The sequence below is a fragment of the Gracilinanus agilis genome, chromosome 2 (genome assembly GCF_016433145.1).
Source record: "Gracilinanus agilis isolate LMUSP501 chromosome 2, AgileGrace, whole genome shotgun sequence".
NCBI lineage: Eukaryota > Metazoa > Chordata > Mammalia > Didelphimorphia > Didelphidae > Gracilinanus > Gracilinanus agilis.
The window spans coordinates 583,006,049-583,020,264 of NC_058131.1; the positions used below are offsets into that span (position 1 = coordinate 583,006,049).

General features: G+C 38.0%; 1 protein-coding gene across 1 annotated transcript in view; it reads right to left on the reverse strand.

Annotated features, from left to right (window-relative positions):
- FAM189A1 (family with sequence similarity 189 member A1) overlaps positions 1–6,291 on the reverse strand; it is a 537,302-nt gene extending 531,011 nt beyond the window's left edge. Inside the window, exon 1 of the mRNA XM_044662452.1 lies at positions 6,094–6,291. Within this exon, the coding sequence (XP_044518387.1) occupies positions 6,094–6,219 (126 nt within the window). The 5' untranslated portion in view covers positions 6,220–6,291. The remainder of the gene's footprint in view (positions 1–6,093) is intronic.
- Positions 6,292–14,216: the final 7,925 nt, after the last annotated feature.

Sequence of the window (14,216 nt, forward strand, 5' to 3'; positions counted from 1 at the left end):
AAAATACTAAAGAAAATAATACCTTAAAAATATAACTGACCTAATAAGAGAGGAACAAAATTTCACTGAAAAAAGTAACTCCTTAAAAAAGTAGAATAGGCCAAATGGAAAGAGAAGTACAAAAATTTGCTGCAGAAAAGAACTTCTAAAAAATTGGACCTGTAGAAGTTAATGACTCTATAACACATCAAGAAACAATAAAAATAAGGTCAAAAGAACTAAGAAAATAGAAAAAAGTAGAAAATCTTGTTTAAAAAAACAACTGACCTGGAAAATAGATAAAGGAAAGAAAATTTAATAATTATGGGACTACCTGGAAGCCATAATCAATAAAAAGAGCATATATATTAGTTCAAGAAAATATAAAAGAAAACTGCTTTAATACCTTAGATCTACTGATTAGAATAGAAATTGAAAGAATCCTCCCATCACTTCCCTTTTAAAATAGATCACAAAATGAAAACTTGCAGGAATATTATAATCAGAATCTAGACCTCCTGAGTCAAAGAGAAAATGTTGCAAGTAGACAAGTTGAAAAAAATTCAGATATTGTAGAGCCATAGTCAGAATCACAAAGATTTAGTAGTTTACATGTCAAAGTTGTAGAGGGTTTAAATATGATATTCCAAAAGGTAAAGAAGTTAGAATTAAAACAAAGAATAACCTAACCAGCAAAACGGTGTAATCATTCAGAGGAAAAAATGTATGTTTAATGAAAGAGAGGACTTTCAAGCATTCCTGATGAAAAGTGCAGAGCTAAACAAAAAACTGTCATTCAAACTCAAGACTCAATGCATGAAAAGGTAAACATGAAAGAATAATCACAAGAAACTCAATAAAGTTAAACTATTTATGTTCCTATATGAGAAGATAATACATGTAATAACTCTATCATTATTAGGGTGATTAGAAGGAGTTTACAAAGACAGAATTTATGAGTCCATTTATGTTAGGATGATCTATTTAAAAAAGAAGGAAAGAAAAGGACATATACTGGGAGAAGAGAGAAGGGAAAGGTAGAATGGGAGGGATGATTTCAGAAAAAAATGGCAAAAATTATATGAACTGACACAAAGTGATGTGCACAGTAACAACCATATTGTAATGACAATCAACAACTATGAAAAGACTTGGCTGCTCTGAGAAATACAATTATCTGAGATAATTTTAAAAAATGAAAAAAATGCTTTCTACCTCCAGAGAGAGAACTGATGAACTGAGTGCAAATTGAAGTATAATTTTATCGCTTTTTTTTTCTTTTTTGTTTGTGATGTGGCTAATAGGGAAATGTTTTGCATGATTTCACATGTATAATTAATTCATGTCATCTGCTTGCTTTCTCAGTGGGTGGCAAGAAGGGTGAGAGGGAAGGAGAGAATTCAGAACTGGAAATTTTTTAAAAAAAGATAATTTAAATAAATAATTTTATAAGGAAGTGATCTGAGTCTTATCTTCATTCTGTGATTCATTTTATGCACCAAACTGTTCATTTCTCATTTAAAAGTTGTTTCTCTGACCACTTAAGGTATAAACTATTCAATTCCTTATTTATGCAAAAGTCCATTTTCTGCACCTTAGTGTTAAACTGCTTTCTATAAAAGTGCAGAGTACCTAAACTCAACAGCACCTTATACTTATAGAGGTACTTGTTGTCTTCCCCATTAGACTAGAGGTGATATTGTCACATATATACCTTTGGAAGGTCACTTTGAAAAATGAGTGGATGATGGATTAAAATGGGAAACAAATTGAGACAGAGACCCAGAAGGCTGTGGCAGTAGTTCAGGCATGAGGTAAAGAGTGCTTGAATTAAGATGGTAGTTGTGAATAAAGAGAAGTAGACGTATCCAAAAAAAGTTTATAAAGATAGAAACGGCAAGATTTAACAACAGATGGGATGTGGGTTAATACAAATAAGGAAAATCAAGGATACACCAAGATTTCTTACTTACTCAAGAAAGAAAATTATAATCCCATTGACAATAAAAGGGAAGTTTTGAAGAAGAAAGATTTGAGGGAGGGAAATAATGAGTTTTCTTTTGGACATGGCAGGATGGCAATTTTAGAGATCTAAATTATTTATTTAATTTGTTTATTGTCCACATATGCAAGAGAAATTCTCCATTTTAATATTCTCACAACTTAATTCTGTCTTACCAGTAGAGACTTAGGGTAACTACAGGAAGGAACCAATCATATCGGAAACTGGACAGTGTTTCAACAAATATAGGGTCTCATTGATATAGGTGTTCCTTCCATACTGTTGAAGAAATTTACATCTTCCCTTCCTTTGTGATTTCTGTCCACATTCTCTACAAACAAGTTTTTACTGGTTGTAGCAACTAGTCATGAGAATATTGGTCACAAGTTTACAGATCCTTAGAACAAAAGTCCTAGAAGGGAGCTTTTGAGAGATCTAGTTCAAATTGCTCATTCTACAGATAGGGAAATCCAGAAAGGTCAATCAATTTGCCCAATGTTACAAAGCAAAGTGATAGAAAACTAAGGATTAGATCCTGAATCTACCAAGTCTAGTCACAGAAATCATGACTCTATATCAGGCTGTCAGACATAACAAGATATACTTATAACCTGAGCCTGACATCTAGTATATAATTCTAAATCTGTTTTTAGAAAACAAGAAAAATAATAACATAAATCTTACAGCTAAATGGAGCATTTTAATTTCCATTATAAAAGATTTAATCAAGTTCTAAGAAACTAAATTTTAAAATGTTTTGGATTGTTAATTGTATTCAAGTCACGTTTCATAAAGCAGAAGTACAACAGTTATTATACAATGCTTTTCAATATGTAAAAATATACAGCATATAAAATCTCCAGGAGAAATATAGACCACCTAAAATATCCCACATATTTTACTTTTATAAAAAACTACAAGAGCACTTCTCTATAATAACAATATTACCCAGAGAATAGAATTCGGAATAAGGTAGATACATCTTGGATATATGGAGGCATTCTAGTCGCACAAAGAACTTCAATACAAGATGATTCCATGGAATGGACCAGAAAGTATTTTAAGAAAGATGTCAATAAGGGCAGCTAAGTGGCTCAGTGAATTGAGAGCCAGGTCTAGAGACATAAGTTCCTGGGTTCAAATTAGGTCCCAGACACCTCCTATCTGTGTGACCCTGGACAAGTCACTTAACCCACATTGCCTAGCCCTTACTACTTTTCTGACATAGAACCATTATACAGTTGATTCTAAGGCAGAAGGTAAGGGTTCACAAAAAAAGAAAGAAAGAAAGAAAGAAAAGTAAAGAAAAATTTCAGAGTGTATATTAAGAAATAAATATGCTCTTGATCTAGACTATTTACCAGAGTTTGTGACAAAGACATGGAGAAAAAAGGTTTATATCTGTGAAAAGCTAAGTTTAAAAAGAGGGGGCAAAAAAAACCCAGAAAAAAACACATAAAAGAAAATAAAAGTAGAAATGGGAGAAACACTATATCCAAAACTACAGGAAATTGCTATACTATAATAGTATATAGTAATATAGTCCTAGAAATAAGCCTGGAAGTGTAACTTAAATTTTAATTTTATTATATTTCAATTTGGCACCACAATAAGATGCAAAACTGAGATTTGAACTGACTCCAGATACAGTGCTCTTTTACACTAGATCAGGTAAAGAATATGTTCAATGTAATTTATCTAAATAAGTTGTACACAATGAAAATAAAGATTTTTTTTCAATTTTCAGGTAATCTGATCCTAAAATTTAAATCTTTTGCGTAATGCCCTGGGAAATAACCAAAATCAATAATCTGAAGATATATTTCTTTCATTTACTTGGGGAGGGGCAGGAGATAGAAAATAAGTTATACAAGCCTACCACCCCAAAAATATTTTCTAATAGATTGACTAAACTTCCAAATCAATATAATATCTATTAACTAGAAGTAAAACTGAGCAACAGATGTGTGACTATATATAGTATAGGCTTCAAATCATAGCTCCAAAGTTATAGTCTCAAAACCTCATTCTTTGATTCACAAGCACATTGAGCTAAGAGTCTCCTACAATGCTTATTACAGATCACCTCTACCAGACTCAGCTTTAGTCTGTAATAAGCTTTGAAATTAATACCCCAATTAAGATTAATGACCACACCTGTATCGATTATTGAGTTTCAAGAGTCAGTTTTGCTTTGATCTCATTAAAATAGCTATGTGCTGGATTTAAAGAACAAAGGCCATTACCAGAAAAAGAAAACTGTGGATTTTTTTGTGGGGGGAGGGTTGTCTATAAATTCAAGGGCAAATAACAAATGTTAAAAGAATTTCAAACAAGTTTTTGTATGTGGAATTAATATGCCATTTTTATTCCAGATGCAACAAAATGAAGTTCACAAATTAGTTCAACTGAATCCTCTAGGTATTTTTTCTATAAATTTATCATTTCTAAATAGATTTTTCATTACCTCTCTAATTTTTAAAAGCTACAGATACATTATATTTTCATTTAAAAAATTGTAGAAAATTCCAAAAATTAACTCTGCCACAATCTATTAAAGGAAACAAGACCTCCTTATAGAACCCTCTGTGATATGTTACCCTGGAAACATCTCTGATTTCACTTCATGGGGAAACACACACACACACACACACACACACACACACACACACACACACAAACTTTAAAACCTGTCCTTCCAATTTGAGGATTCAGGAAGAACATGCTACAAATATATGTTGTATGTCCATAAAATATTTTTCCCGAAATAAATATGGCATAATACCACCAGGGGTGGAAACGAAAATGTACATGTATACAATAGGTAAAAGTAGAGCCAAATGAAGGCTGATTCCATATCATCTTGTGTAAAGAAAAAAACAAAGGTTATATGGAGTAGAAAGGACTTAGATCAACCCACCTATTCATAGGCTTTTTAATTTTCACTTTGAAAACTATGGCAGTTAACTGTCACAAATCTCCTCACTCAGCAAATGTGGCAAGCTAAGAGCAAAGAAGCATAGATCTCCCAATGGAGCAGTCCAATTGTTGCTCTCTGTAATTGTGAGGATTTTTGTATTGCATATGTGCATTGCAATCTGTGCCTACTGTTTTAATCTCATTTTATTACCTCCTACACAACCTGTCTGGTAATTAAATTTGTACCAAAATCCTAATCTCATCCCAAGGACCTATGAAGCATGTGGATCTACTCAGTTTTTCAAGACAAAGTTCCAAGCATGAAAGCAAATCATTTTGAAGAAGTCACATTAAAATTTAGCTATAATCACCCTTAATGGGGAAGAGTTTAGTCAATTGACCAAGAAAAGCCTTCAGCTGAAAACCCAAGACAAACAGTTATATTCATGGTTACAATTAGACACCCATCTGTGGGATTTGGGACCCAACTTCTGAAAATTCTGCTGGAAGAAACGAACAGATAAATCACTATTGCATAACTACACCTTAATTTTTCAGGTCCAATTTCCCACAAATAACTATCATGCTATTACACTCTCCATCATATTGTAAATTCTACAGGTAACTGGCAAAAAGCCCAACTGTTTGGCTGACTGGCATCTGTAAGATAACTAACAAGGTTATGTTGTTCAATAGCTTACCCAATCAATACAGATTAGATGTTTGTTTTAGAAGAGAGTAATTATAGCTGGTGTTGGAATATGAAAAAAACAATTCTTTTTTAAATTCCCAGTTTTGCGGATGAACAGCTATTTCCCCTGGATCTCTCTAATTCACTAGAGTCCACCCTCCCGACCCCAAAAAAAAAGCAGACATTGGTATCTTGTCCACTGAACTTAGCAGCTATGATGCTCCTGGGGTCCTAAAATAATTGCCCTTTTTTGGGAATGACCAAGAGTGGGTGCAGCTTTCCCAAATGCTTTGCTGAGTATGGCCGGACCATGGGGCCAGGCACTATAAGCAAGCCCATCTCCTCCTATACTTTGAACCCTATTCGCACTTGGTGCACGTCGCAAGTTTCTCTCAGCTGCCAACTTTTGGGAGCTGAGTGTCCGAGGTGGCACTAAGGGAAAATAGAGGACCGGGGATGAAGTGGCTAAGAAAAAGGAAAGGAGGAAACTGATAGTACTTACCGAGAAGCCAGCCCAGAAGGGGCAGGAGTGCCGGACCCTGGCTGAGGTGGTCAGGGCCAATGCTGCGAAGCTGACTGCCACAATGAGGCATCCAAGCACCATCTGCGTGACCCCTAGAGCCAGCATGATCCTGGAGCGGGTCCGGTACTCGCGCAGGCGGGATAGACTGCGGGACAGGGCGGCCGGGCTCAGAGAGCGGGGGCCAGCCACTGCCAAGCCCGAGCCTCCTCCGGCCACAGCCGGCGGCATCCCGGGCACTCTGCGGGCTCCGGGCGGGGCCGCAGCTTCTCGGGCGCTGACAACGCTTCGTCCTCGTCCTCTGATGATGCGTAGCTGGGACCTTCAGCCCGGGAGCCCCGAGCAGCGTCTGCCTGGGCGCAGGCAGTCCCTCTGTCCTTCCGTCCCCGCGTCCGTAAGCGGTTGGAGCTCAGGCGGCGACAGTGGTTGCCCCAGTGCCTCTGCGGCTAAAGAGGGGACTCCAGCCCCCGGACACACAGCTCAGGGCGCTTTGCTCTCCCGCTCCTCCAAGAGAGTCCGTGGCAAGTTAAGCTTCAGTCGGGGACGTCCTCTGGTGGGGGGTGCTAGGGCAGGTGGGTCCCCTGGCGCTACACGCCGCCCGCGGGCAAGAAGGTGAAGAGGAGAAGAGAGCTTGGGCAACCCCATCCCGCATACGGGCGGGAGCCGCCGCGGCCGCTACCGCTGCCGCTGCTCCACTGGAGGGCGGGTTAGAGAGCCTCGTGCATCACGGATGCGCTCTCGATCTCCCTCTTCCTCTCTCTCTCTCTTTTTCTCCTCTCCCTTTCCCTCACACACATACACTCGCCTCCACCGCTCCCCCCGCCCCCAGCCGACGCGCGGCGCCTCCAGAGCCGGGTCCGCACACTCGGGCACGGGCGCGAGCAGTCCCGCGCACTCCGCACCCGGGCCAGGCAGCCAGACGCTCGCGTGCGCGAGCCGCCGCCCGGATGTGCACTCGGCGGCCCCAGGCTCGAGGAGGGGTTGGGGGGTGGAGGAGAGAAGGAGAAAGGCAGCAGTCGCTGGTGGTGGCACAGGTGCCGCGTTGGGGCCAGGCTGGTTGCGAGCACCGCAGGATAAGCTGCGGTACCGCGGGGGAGAGGAAAGGAGAGCAGAGCCGGAGCCTCCCCCCGCCCAGGCTCACCCGCGCTCTGTGGAAGCCACTGGGGCGCCGGCCCCTCGGGAGAGAGTCTGGTTTGGGGAGTAGGAGGTGGACGCGGGTGTTTACAGGAGAAGGGGCGGGAGGCTGCAGACCGAGCCGTCGCCGCCTCCAGGGGGAGAATGAGCCGCTTCTACAAGCAAGAAGAATCAAGGGCAACGGCTCCCGCTGAGAGAGGGGGAGAGATTGGAGTCTCGGGGACGCAAAAGGCGTTTGGGTCTTGGCCGTGCCCTGGTTCCCTTCTGAACTGGGTTCAGATTGACCCTGGGCCCGGAATCCGTCTCTTCAAGACAAGGCAAAGTAGAGTGACCCAACAGGCCCCCGAAACTCCCTATCCCGGGCTGTGGGTGGCTTTGGGGACTAGGGGTTAGGAGCTGCAGCTGGGCTCTCGGGGCGGTCCCGAGCTCTTTAAAACGGTAGCCGTCGGGTTGGACTAAGACTCCTTTCGGTACTGGTCGGAGGCCCAGCGAGGCGGTGCGCTCTTCGCCCTGTCTCCGGGACTCACAATGGATCCTCTTCTGAAAGGTGGACAAGGAGACTTCCAAAGCTGGGTTTGACTGGGATCTCCTCTCCAAAGGCATTAAATTAGTTAACCCCTATTTGGAGCAGTGAAAAGGGAAGAAGCTGCTTTGACTGAGATGAAGCAAACAAACAAACAAAAAAAAAAAAAAAAAAGGCGGGGGTGGGGTGGGAGTAGTGGGGTGAGGAAGAAGGGGAATCCCTTGGGACCAAAGGAGTAAGAAAAGAGCAAATGATCAAGAAGAGAAGAAAGAGTAGTATATAAATAAAGGAAATTAAGTTAGGAAGATAAAGGAGGGCTTCATTTCTTGTGTTCTGACACACCAGTGTTAAATGTCAAATATTACAGTGGTCTATATTTAGTTTAATAGAGCAGATTTGAGGAAAACTAGGCGATGGAGTAATTTTAATTAGCAATCTACACAAGCAGAGAACTACATGCTAAAGCTTTCTGCTCTCTCTTCCAAATTACTCATTTCTAATCTAGTAATCTTATAAAATGCAAGATATTTATTTGGCTGGTTCAAAATTTTGAAAGCAGTCTCTCCAGAGCTCTTCTCTAAGGGTTGTATATTTAATTTTTTTTTTCTTCCAAGGGGCCTTTGAGGAACAAGACATCTGCTTACATGACTTTCACAAGCAGGTCTTTTTCTTGAAATAAAAAGATTGCTTTCTAACACTGTGATGAGTATTAAAATAAATAAAATCTTAAGGCTCTGACAAAAAGAATATCAAGTCATCTACTTTATTTTCTAGCAGTATGGTTTTTTGAAAGAGAGGTTATAGTTACCTTAGGTTTCAGTGTACATATTTTTTAGAATCTTCTTCCTTTTGGGTGGCTCTTGGAAAGTATTTTATGGGCCTCTGCATATAAAAATAATTTAATTGTGACTTTAAAAAATATATTTAAATCTCTTCTTGGAAAACTTCTAGCAAACTATGTTACTGTGGTTAAGCCACTTCTCAAAATTCATTTTCCAGGTCTATAAGTGGGGATAACATTATTTTCATTTACAAGCTTGTGAGGAAGCCACTTTGTAAAGTGTTAGATAAATGAATTATTGTACTTAAAAGATTCTATTATTGATTTGGCCATACCTTTAAAATACAAAGGTCACCATGGGATAGTGAAAGTAAATGGAAACTAAGGATCGTTCTTCACATCAGCATTCCATGGCTCTTATTAAGGATCATCTTTCAGTGCAAATGCAATGGGCAACCACAGTAGAATTTGATGAGCCCTGGTCACAAAATAGAAAGAAAGAAACTGTTTCTAAACTCACTTTGTAAACCACAAAGCACTATCTAAATATAAGGAATCACTAGCTATTGGCTTATCTTCATTGAGATCAAAGTAACAGGAAATTAGCTTGACCAAAAACTAAAATTAGCTTAACTATCAAATATAGATTAAGTATAAAGAAGAATTTCTAGATAGGGTTGATAAATCAATGTACTGTGATTCCAAAAATTATTGGGGACTTGCCTTCAGAAACCTCTTTATCTGAACTTCTTTTTGGACTTAAGAGTCTGAATTGTAAATAGATTTCCTGTCTCAGGCACATTAAGAGCCTTTCAGAGCCTTGATGTCTTCATCTCAAAGATGGGTCTAACACTTACACCAGGTCATTGGGTTATTGTAAATGAACTACTTTGCAAACCTTAAAATGTCATATAAATGTGCTGTTATTGTTATATTTTAAATAAATGTTTAACCTCGCTGATTATTTCCAGCAGACAAACAAAAGGACACTACTTCAACTTCATTATCCTATTCTTAGAAAGCTCCAAGACTTGGAAGTCAGCATAGTAATGATCCCTTTGGATGGAAATTATTTCATTAGTGTCACTTTTTTCCCCCCTGGCTTTCAACCAGTTCAAGCAACAACTTTATGAGTCGTTTATAAATGGGTATCTATCTTTCTCAGAGGGAAGGAGGGAAAGAGAACTTCTTGTTATTACTTGCCACCCACAGACATATCTATTACTCAGGCAGCCCCTGCAGTGAGTATTTAAGAGCCAATGAAAGAGAAGGCTTAAGCTTTATAGGGAAAGGAGTTTTTGGTGGTTCTATTTGTGAGGGGGGGAGGGGTGGTACTCCCTTGTGAAATTTTGTTTTAGGAACTGAGTAGAAGAGGAGCTTGATTCACAATTGAAACTTTTAACAAGTTTTTACATATTTATTGGAAATTTGATTCATTAAAAATATTTTTTGAGTGTCTTCTCAAATTTTATCTATAGAAGAGGGACTTTCCTGGTTCTCAGTTGCTAATGCATTTCCCTCCGAGAGTACCTTCCATCTTCTTTCTAGATAAATATAAGCGGATAGATATTATGCCTATACCTAGATATGTACATGTTGCATTCCCTATTAGAATATGAGCTCTATAAGAGCAGGGACTTTCCCCCCCCCCCCCCTTTTTTTTTTTTTTCCCTATCCCTAGTGCTTACATATTTCCTGAAACAGAGTAAGTACTTAATAAATGATTTTCTAAAGAACTCATCTTCTGTCTTAGAATAAATACTAAGAATCAGTACCCTGGCAGAATAGAAATAAGGTCTAGGCAACTGGAGTCCAGAGACTTACCCAGAATCTTACCACTAGGAAGTGTCTGAGGTCACATTTGAACGCAGGACCTCCTGTCTCCAGGCCTGACTCTCCATCACTGACCCTCTTAGTTGCCCCAATAAATGCCTTTTGCCTATTCATTGGGGAAGCCCAAAGATAATAAGATGTGGTCCCTATCCTCTAATCTAAGATATATAACCCAGCAGAAAATAAAGCTGCATGAAGTTTACTAAGAACATCTTTTAAAAATTCTTGACATAATAAAAATAGGCAAATTCAGAAAGATGAGGTTCAAGTAATTATATTTAAAAATTTTAAGTAAATAGGAAAAGACTATAAAAGCCACAATATTTCAAAATAATTGTGAAAGATATTTCTGTGACATAGAATGAGTTTATATCAGACCATTAATTCATTCCAGGATCTCTAAAGTTGTTTATTTGGCTCCTTTTTCAAGAAGCTTACTTATCAGCATTTATAAATATTAGTTTGCATTTGTGAGAATCATGTGATTAAAGCCAAGAAATCATTCTGGATTATTTAGGAATGACAATGTGGAGGTGGAAAATTTGCTACACCTGAGCTAAATTCCCAGCATCCTTTTAAGTACGTCCTCATTTGACTTAGAGGGGCTTGGGAGATAAATTTGGCTGAGACCCACGACACAGGGCTCTTTTTTGAGAGCTTGAACTTTGCTTTGGTTAAGGTGTGGCAGGTGTGGGTCTCTGGCTCTGTGCTCTGCTCACTTAACTGAAGGAATCCCTTTCCTTCTTTTTACTATCTCTCTTTTGCTGTAATAAAGCTATTAAAAAGCTACTAAAAACTACTAATCAGCCTCATAATTAAAATTGTAATTTATTACACAATGAATGTGTGAGAAAAGTTCTTAGATGAATTCTACCAGCATTTTTTTCTAACTTGCATATTTTGATGATTTAATATGAAAAAGTAAGCACCTATTCATATGCATACACATTAACACTAACAAAATAATACATGAAAGCAATGTTTTGCCTTTAGGGGAAAAGTACTTGAGTTATGAATCATGCACATGGGATGTGCACGATTCTCATCCATCAGTTTAAGAGGAAAAATGAAGCCAAATTTATCATGTGGTTTTTGAGGTATGATGTTCACCTTCAACCAGAACTCTTTGACAAACTTTTTAAAGAGAAAACTAAAACAGTGGCTTTCCCCCAAAAAAAGTCTTTGTCAATGCATATATTAAATTTCTAAAATTAAAGTTCTAACAATCTATGATCCTGAGTAAATGCTACTCATTGTTTCTATCTAAAAGCAGCAAATCACTTACAAATCAATTCTTTAGGTAAATAGAATTTGTAAGTTATGAGAAATGAAGGAGTATTAAGATATCATAAAATTTTGTCTCCTGTCTTGGGGCAAGGCCCTTTGCAATCTGACTTCATTTTATTTTCTTAGCCTTATTTCTAGTTGTTTTTACAAAAGCTCCATTCTATTCAAGCTGATTTTTTCACAGTCCCATGTGTGTAAAGGGAACCCCTTCCTCCCAGAGTAGTGAACTTTCTGCTAGTCTGAGCCAGTCCATTAGCATGACCGGAACACTCCAAATAGAGACTTTGATTGGTTCCTGAAATGTGATAGACCAGCACACAGAGAAAGGAAGTGATGTGGAGAAAGAGGACTATTATAAAAAATGAGACAATAGAGGAAAAGGGGCTCTTTCTCTGGATATTTTTGACTAGAGGTCTTTCTGTGATTGGGCATTGGTGGCTCAGGTGGAAGACACTCTTGTGGGCTGGTGAGATTAGGGTAGTAGACTAGAAGGAAATATTTTTTTTATTTCCTTCCCTCCTTATTTCTTTCTTAGATTATATTTATATTAAAATTAAATTGTTAAAAGTTATTATCATCTTTGTGATTTAAGAGTTAATTATATTATAAATGGTGACCATGATAATATTTTTTAAACTAATAATATATTTCCAAACCAATTTCTAAATATTACATTTGGCATAATATTAATTTTAATATTATACATGAATATACATTGTACCTTTCTAGTTATATGCTTTGGCTTACATTGTAGCATCCTCTTGGAATGGCTTTCTATCTCCTTTCCACTTAAGTCCTCATATATCAAGATATAGTTGAAATCACACTACCTCTGTAAAACCTCTCATTAAAAATCAGGTCATAGACAGATCAGAAGTCCTGACTTGGTATGATCAGGGTATTCTGGTTGACTTTTTAGAGAAGCCAGCATTAAATCGATATAGGACCAGTCTATGCAGAGCTACGAGTTACTTTCTTGCAGCCAGAAATATGGCCAATGTGTTGGTTGGACTAAGTATGCAACATATCTGACCAAAGAACAGAGGTTGTTTAGCACTGATCATCTCAGCTCTCTCCCCTTACTCTCAACTCCTGCCAGTTAACTAATGTTTTGTGACAACTATTCTTGTCCTGAATATATGTTTTGTGTGTGTATATATACATCTTTAGTTATTATTTAACTTTTTTATATAGTTACATCTTGTCTCCCTGACTTCATTGAAAGCCCCTTAAAAGAATCCTCTTGAAAGTATCTCCTACAATTCTTGTGTGCACATCATGGGCTTAATATTTATTCATTTTATTTTCTTATTTTATTTCATTTGCCAGATTAATCTGCTGGAATAATTTGTAGCCATGATTTTATTCTTTTACTTAATGATAATAACCAACTTTTGTAGAGCCTTTAAGTTGTATAAAATTCTTTATAAATATTATCTTAACTGATCCTCACAACAACTCTGGGAAATAGGTGTTATCATTATTCCCATTTTACAGATGAGGAAACTGCAGCAGACAAAGGTCAAATGACTTGTCCAAGGTCACATAACTAGTCAGTGTATTGACACTGAATTTAAACTTCGGTCTGCCTGATTCCAGGTCCAATATTCTATTCACTGTGCCAGCTGGCTGCCACTGCACTTGGACAAAATGTCTACTATGTTCAAATTTGGTTTAATGTTGCAATAAAAATAATGATGGAATCTGAGTCAGAAAACTTAAATTCAGTCTCACCTCTTCCATCTGTGTGATCTTGGGAAAATCAGTGTTTCTGGATCTAAGTTTCTTCATCTGTAAAATGGGGGAATTATAATAAACAATCACTAAGGTCCCTTCCAGCTCTGAATCAGAGATGAATAAGGTATTTATCTTTTGATTCTAAGATAAATAAGGTATAGCCTTTCATTATAATGAAACTACTTACATTTAGATATTCTTTGAAGGTTTTCAAGTCATTTTCCTTCAACAACTGGACAACAAGTATAGACTAAGCCTATAGTTATTTTTTAAATTTCTTTGAGGAGTTACCTGACTTACCTAATGTCATATAGGCTAGAGACATTGTCTAAAGTAAGCTTAAAACCTCTGTCTGACTCCAAATATAATCAGGTTTATTCTCAACACTGCAACCCAAGTATGTTACTGTTTCATGAGGAACTTCACATGAAGATAAAGATTGTAGCTATAATGTAATGGATATGGGCAGTTTCCATCTTTGAAGAAATACCTCATTTTTCCTAGAGATATTTTCCTCTGTATCTGACCAAAGTAATAAAACGTCTTAGGAATTCACATGATTGAAGTATGTTCTCTAAACCTAAATTATGAGAATTGTTAAGGAGGCCCCGATGTTCCAGGTTTCAAATTTGATTACATGGTATAAGTTTTGACTGTCAGATTCCCCTGGGTACCATTACACAGCCAGAACAAGTAAGACTGACTATTATGGAGTACTTTTTCTATTGTTCTCATGCAAGTAATTGGATCCTTAATAAGGATGCTCAGCTGCAGTTACAGGTGAAAAGTAACATCCCTCCCTCATCCAAA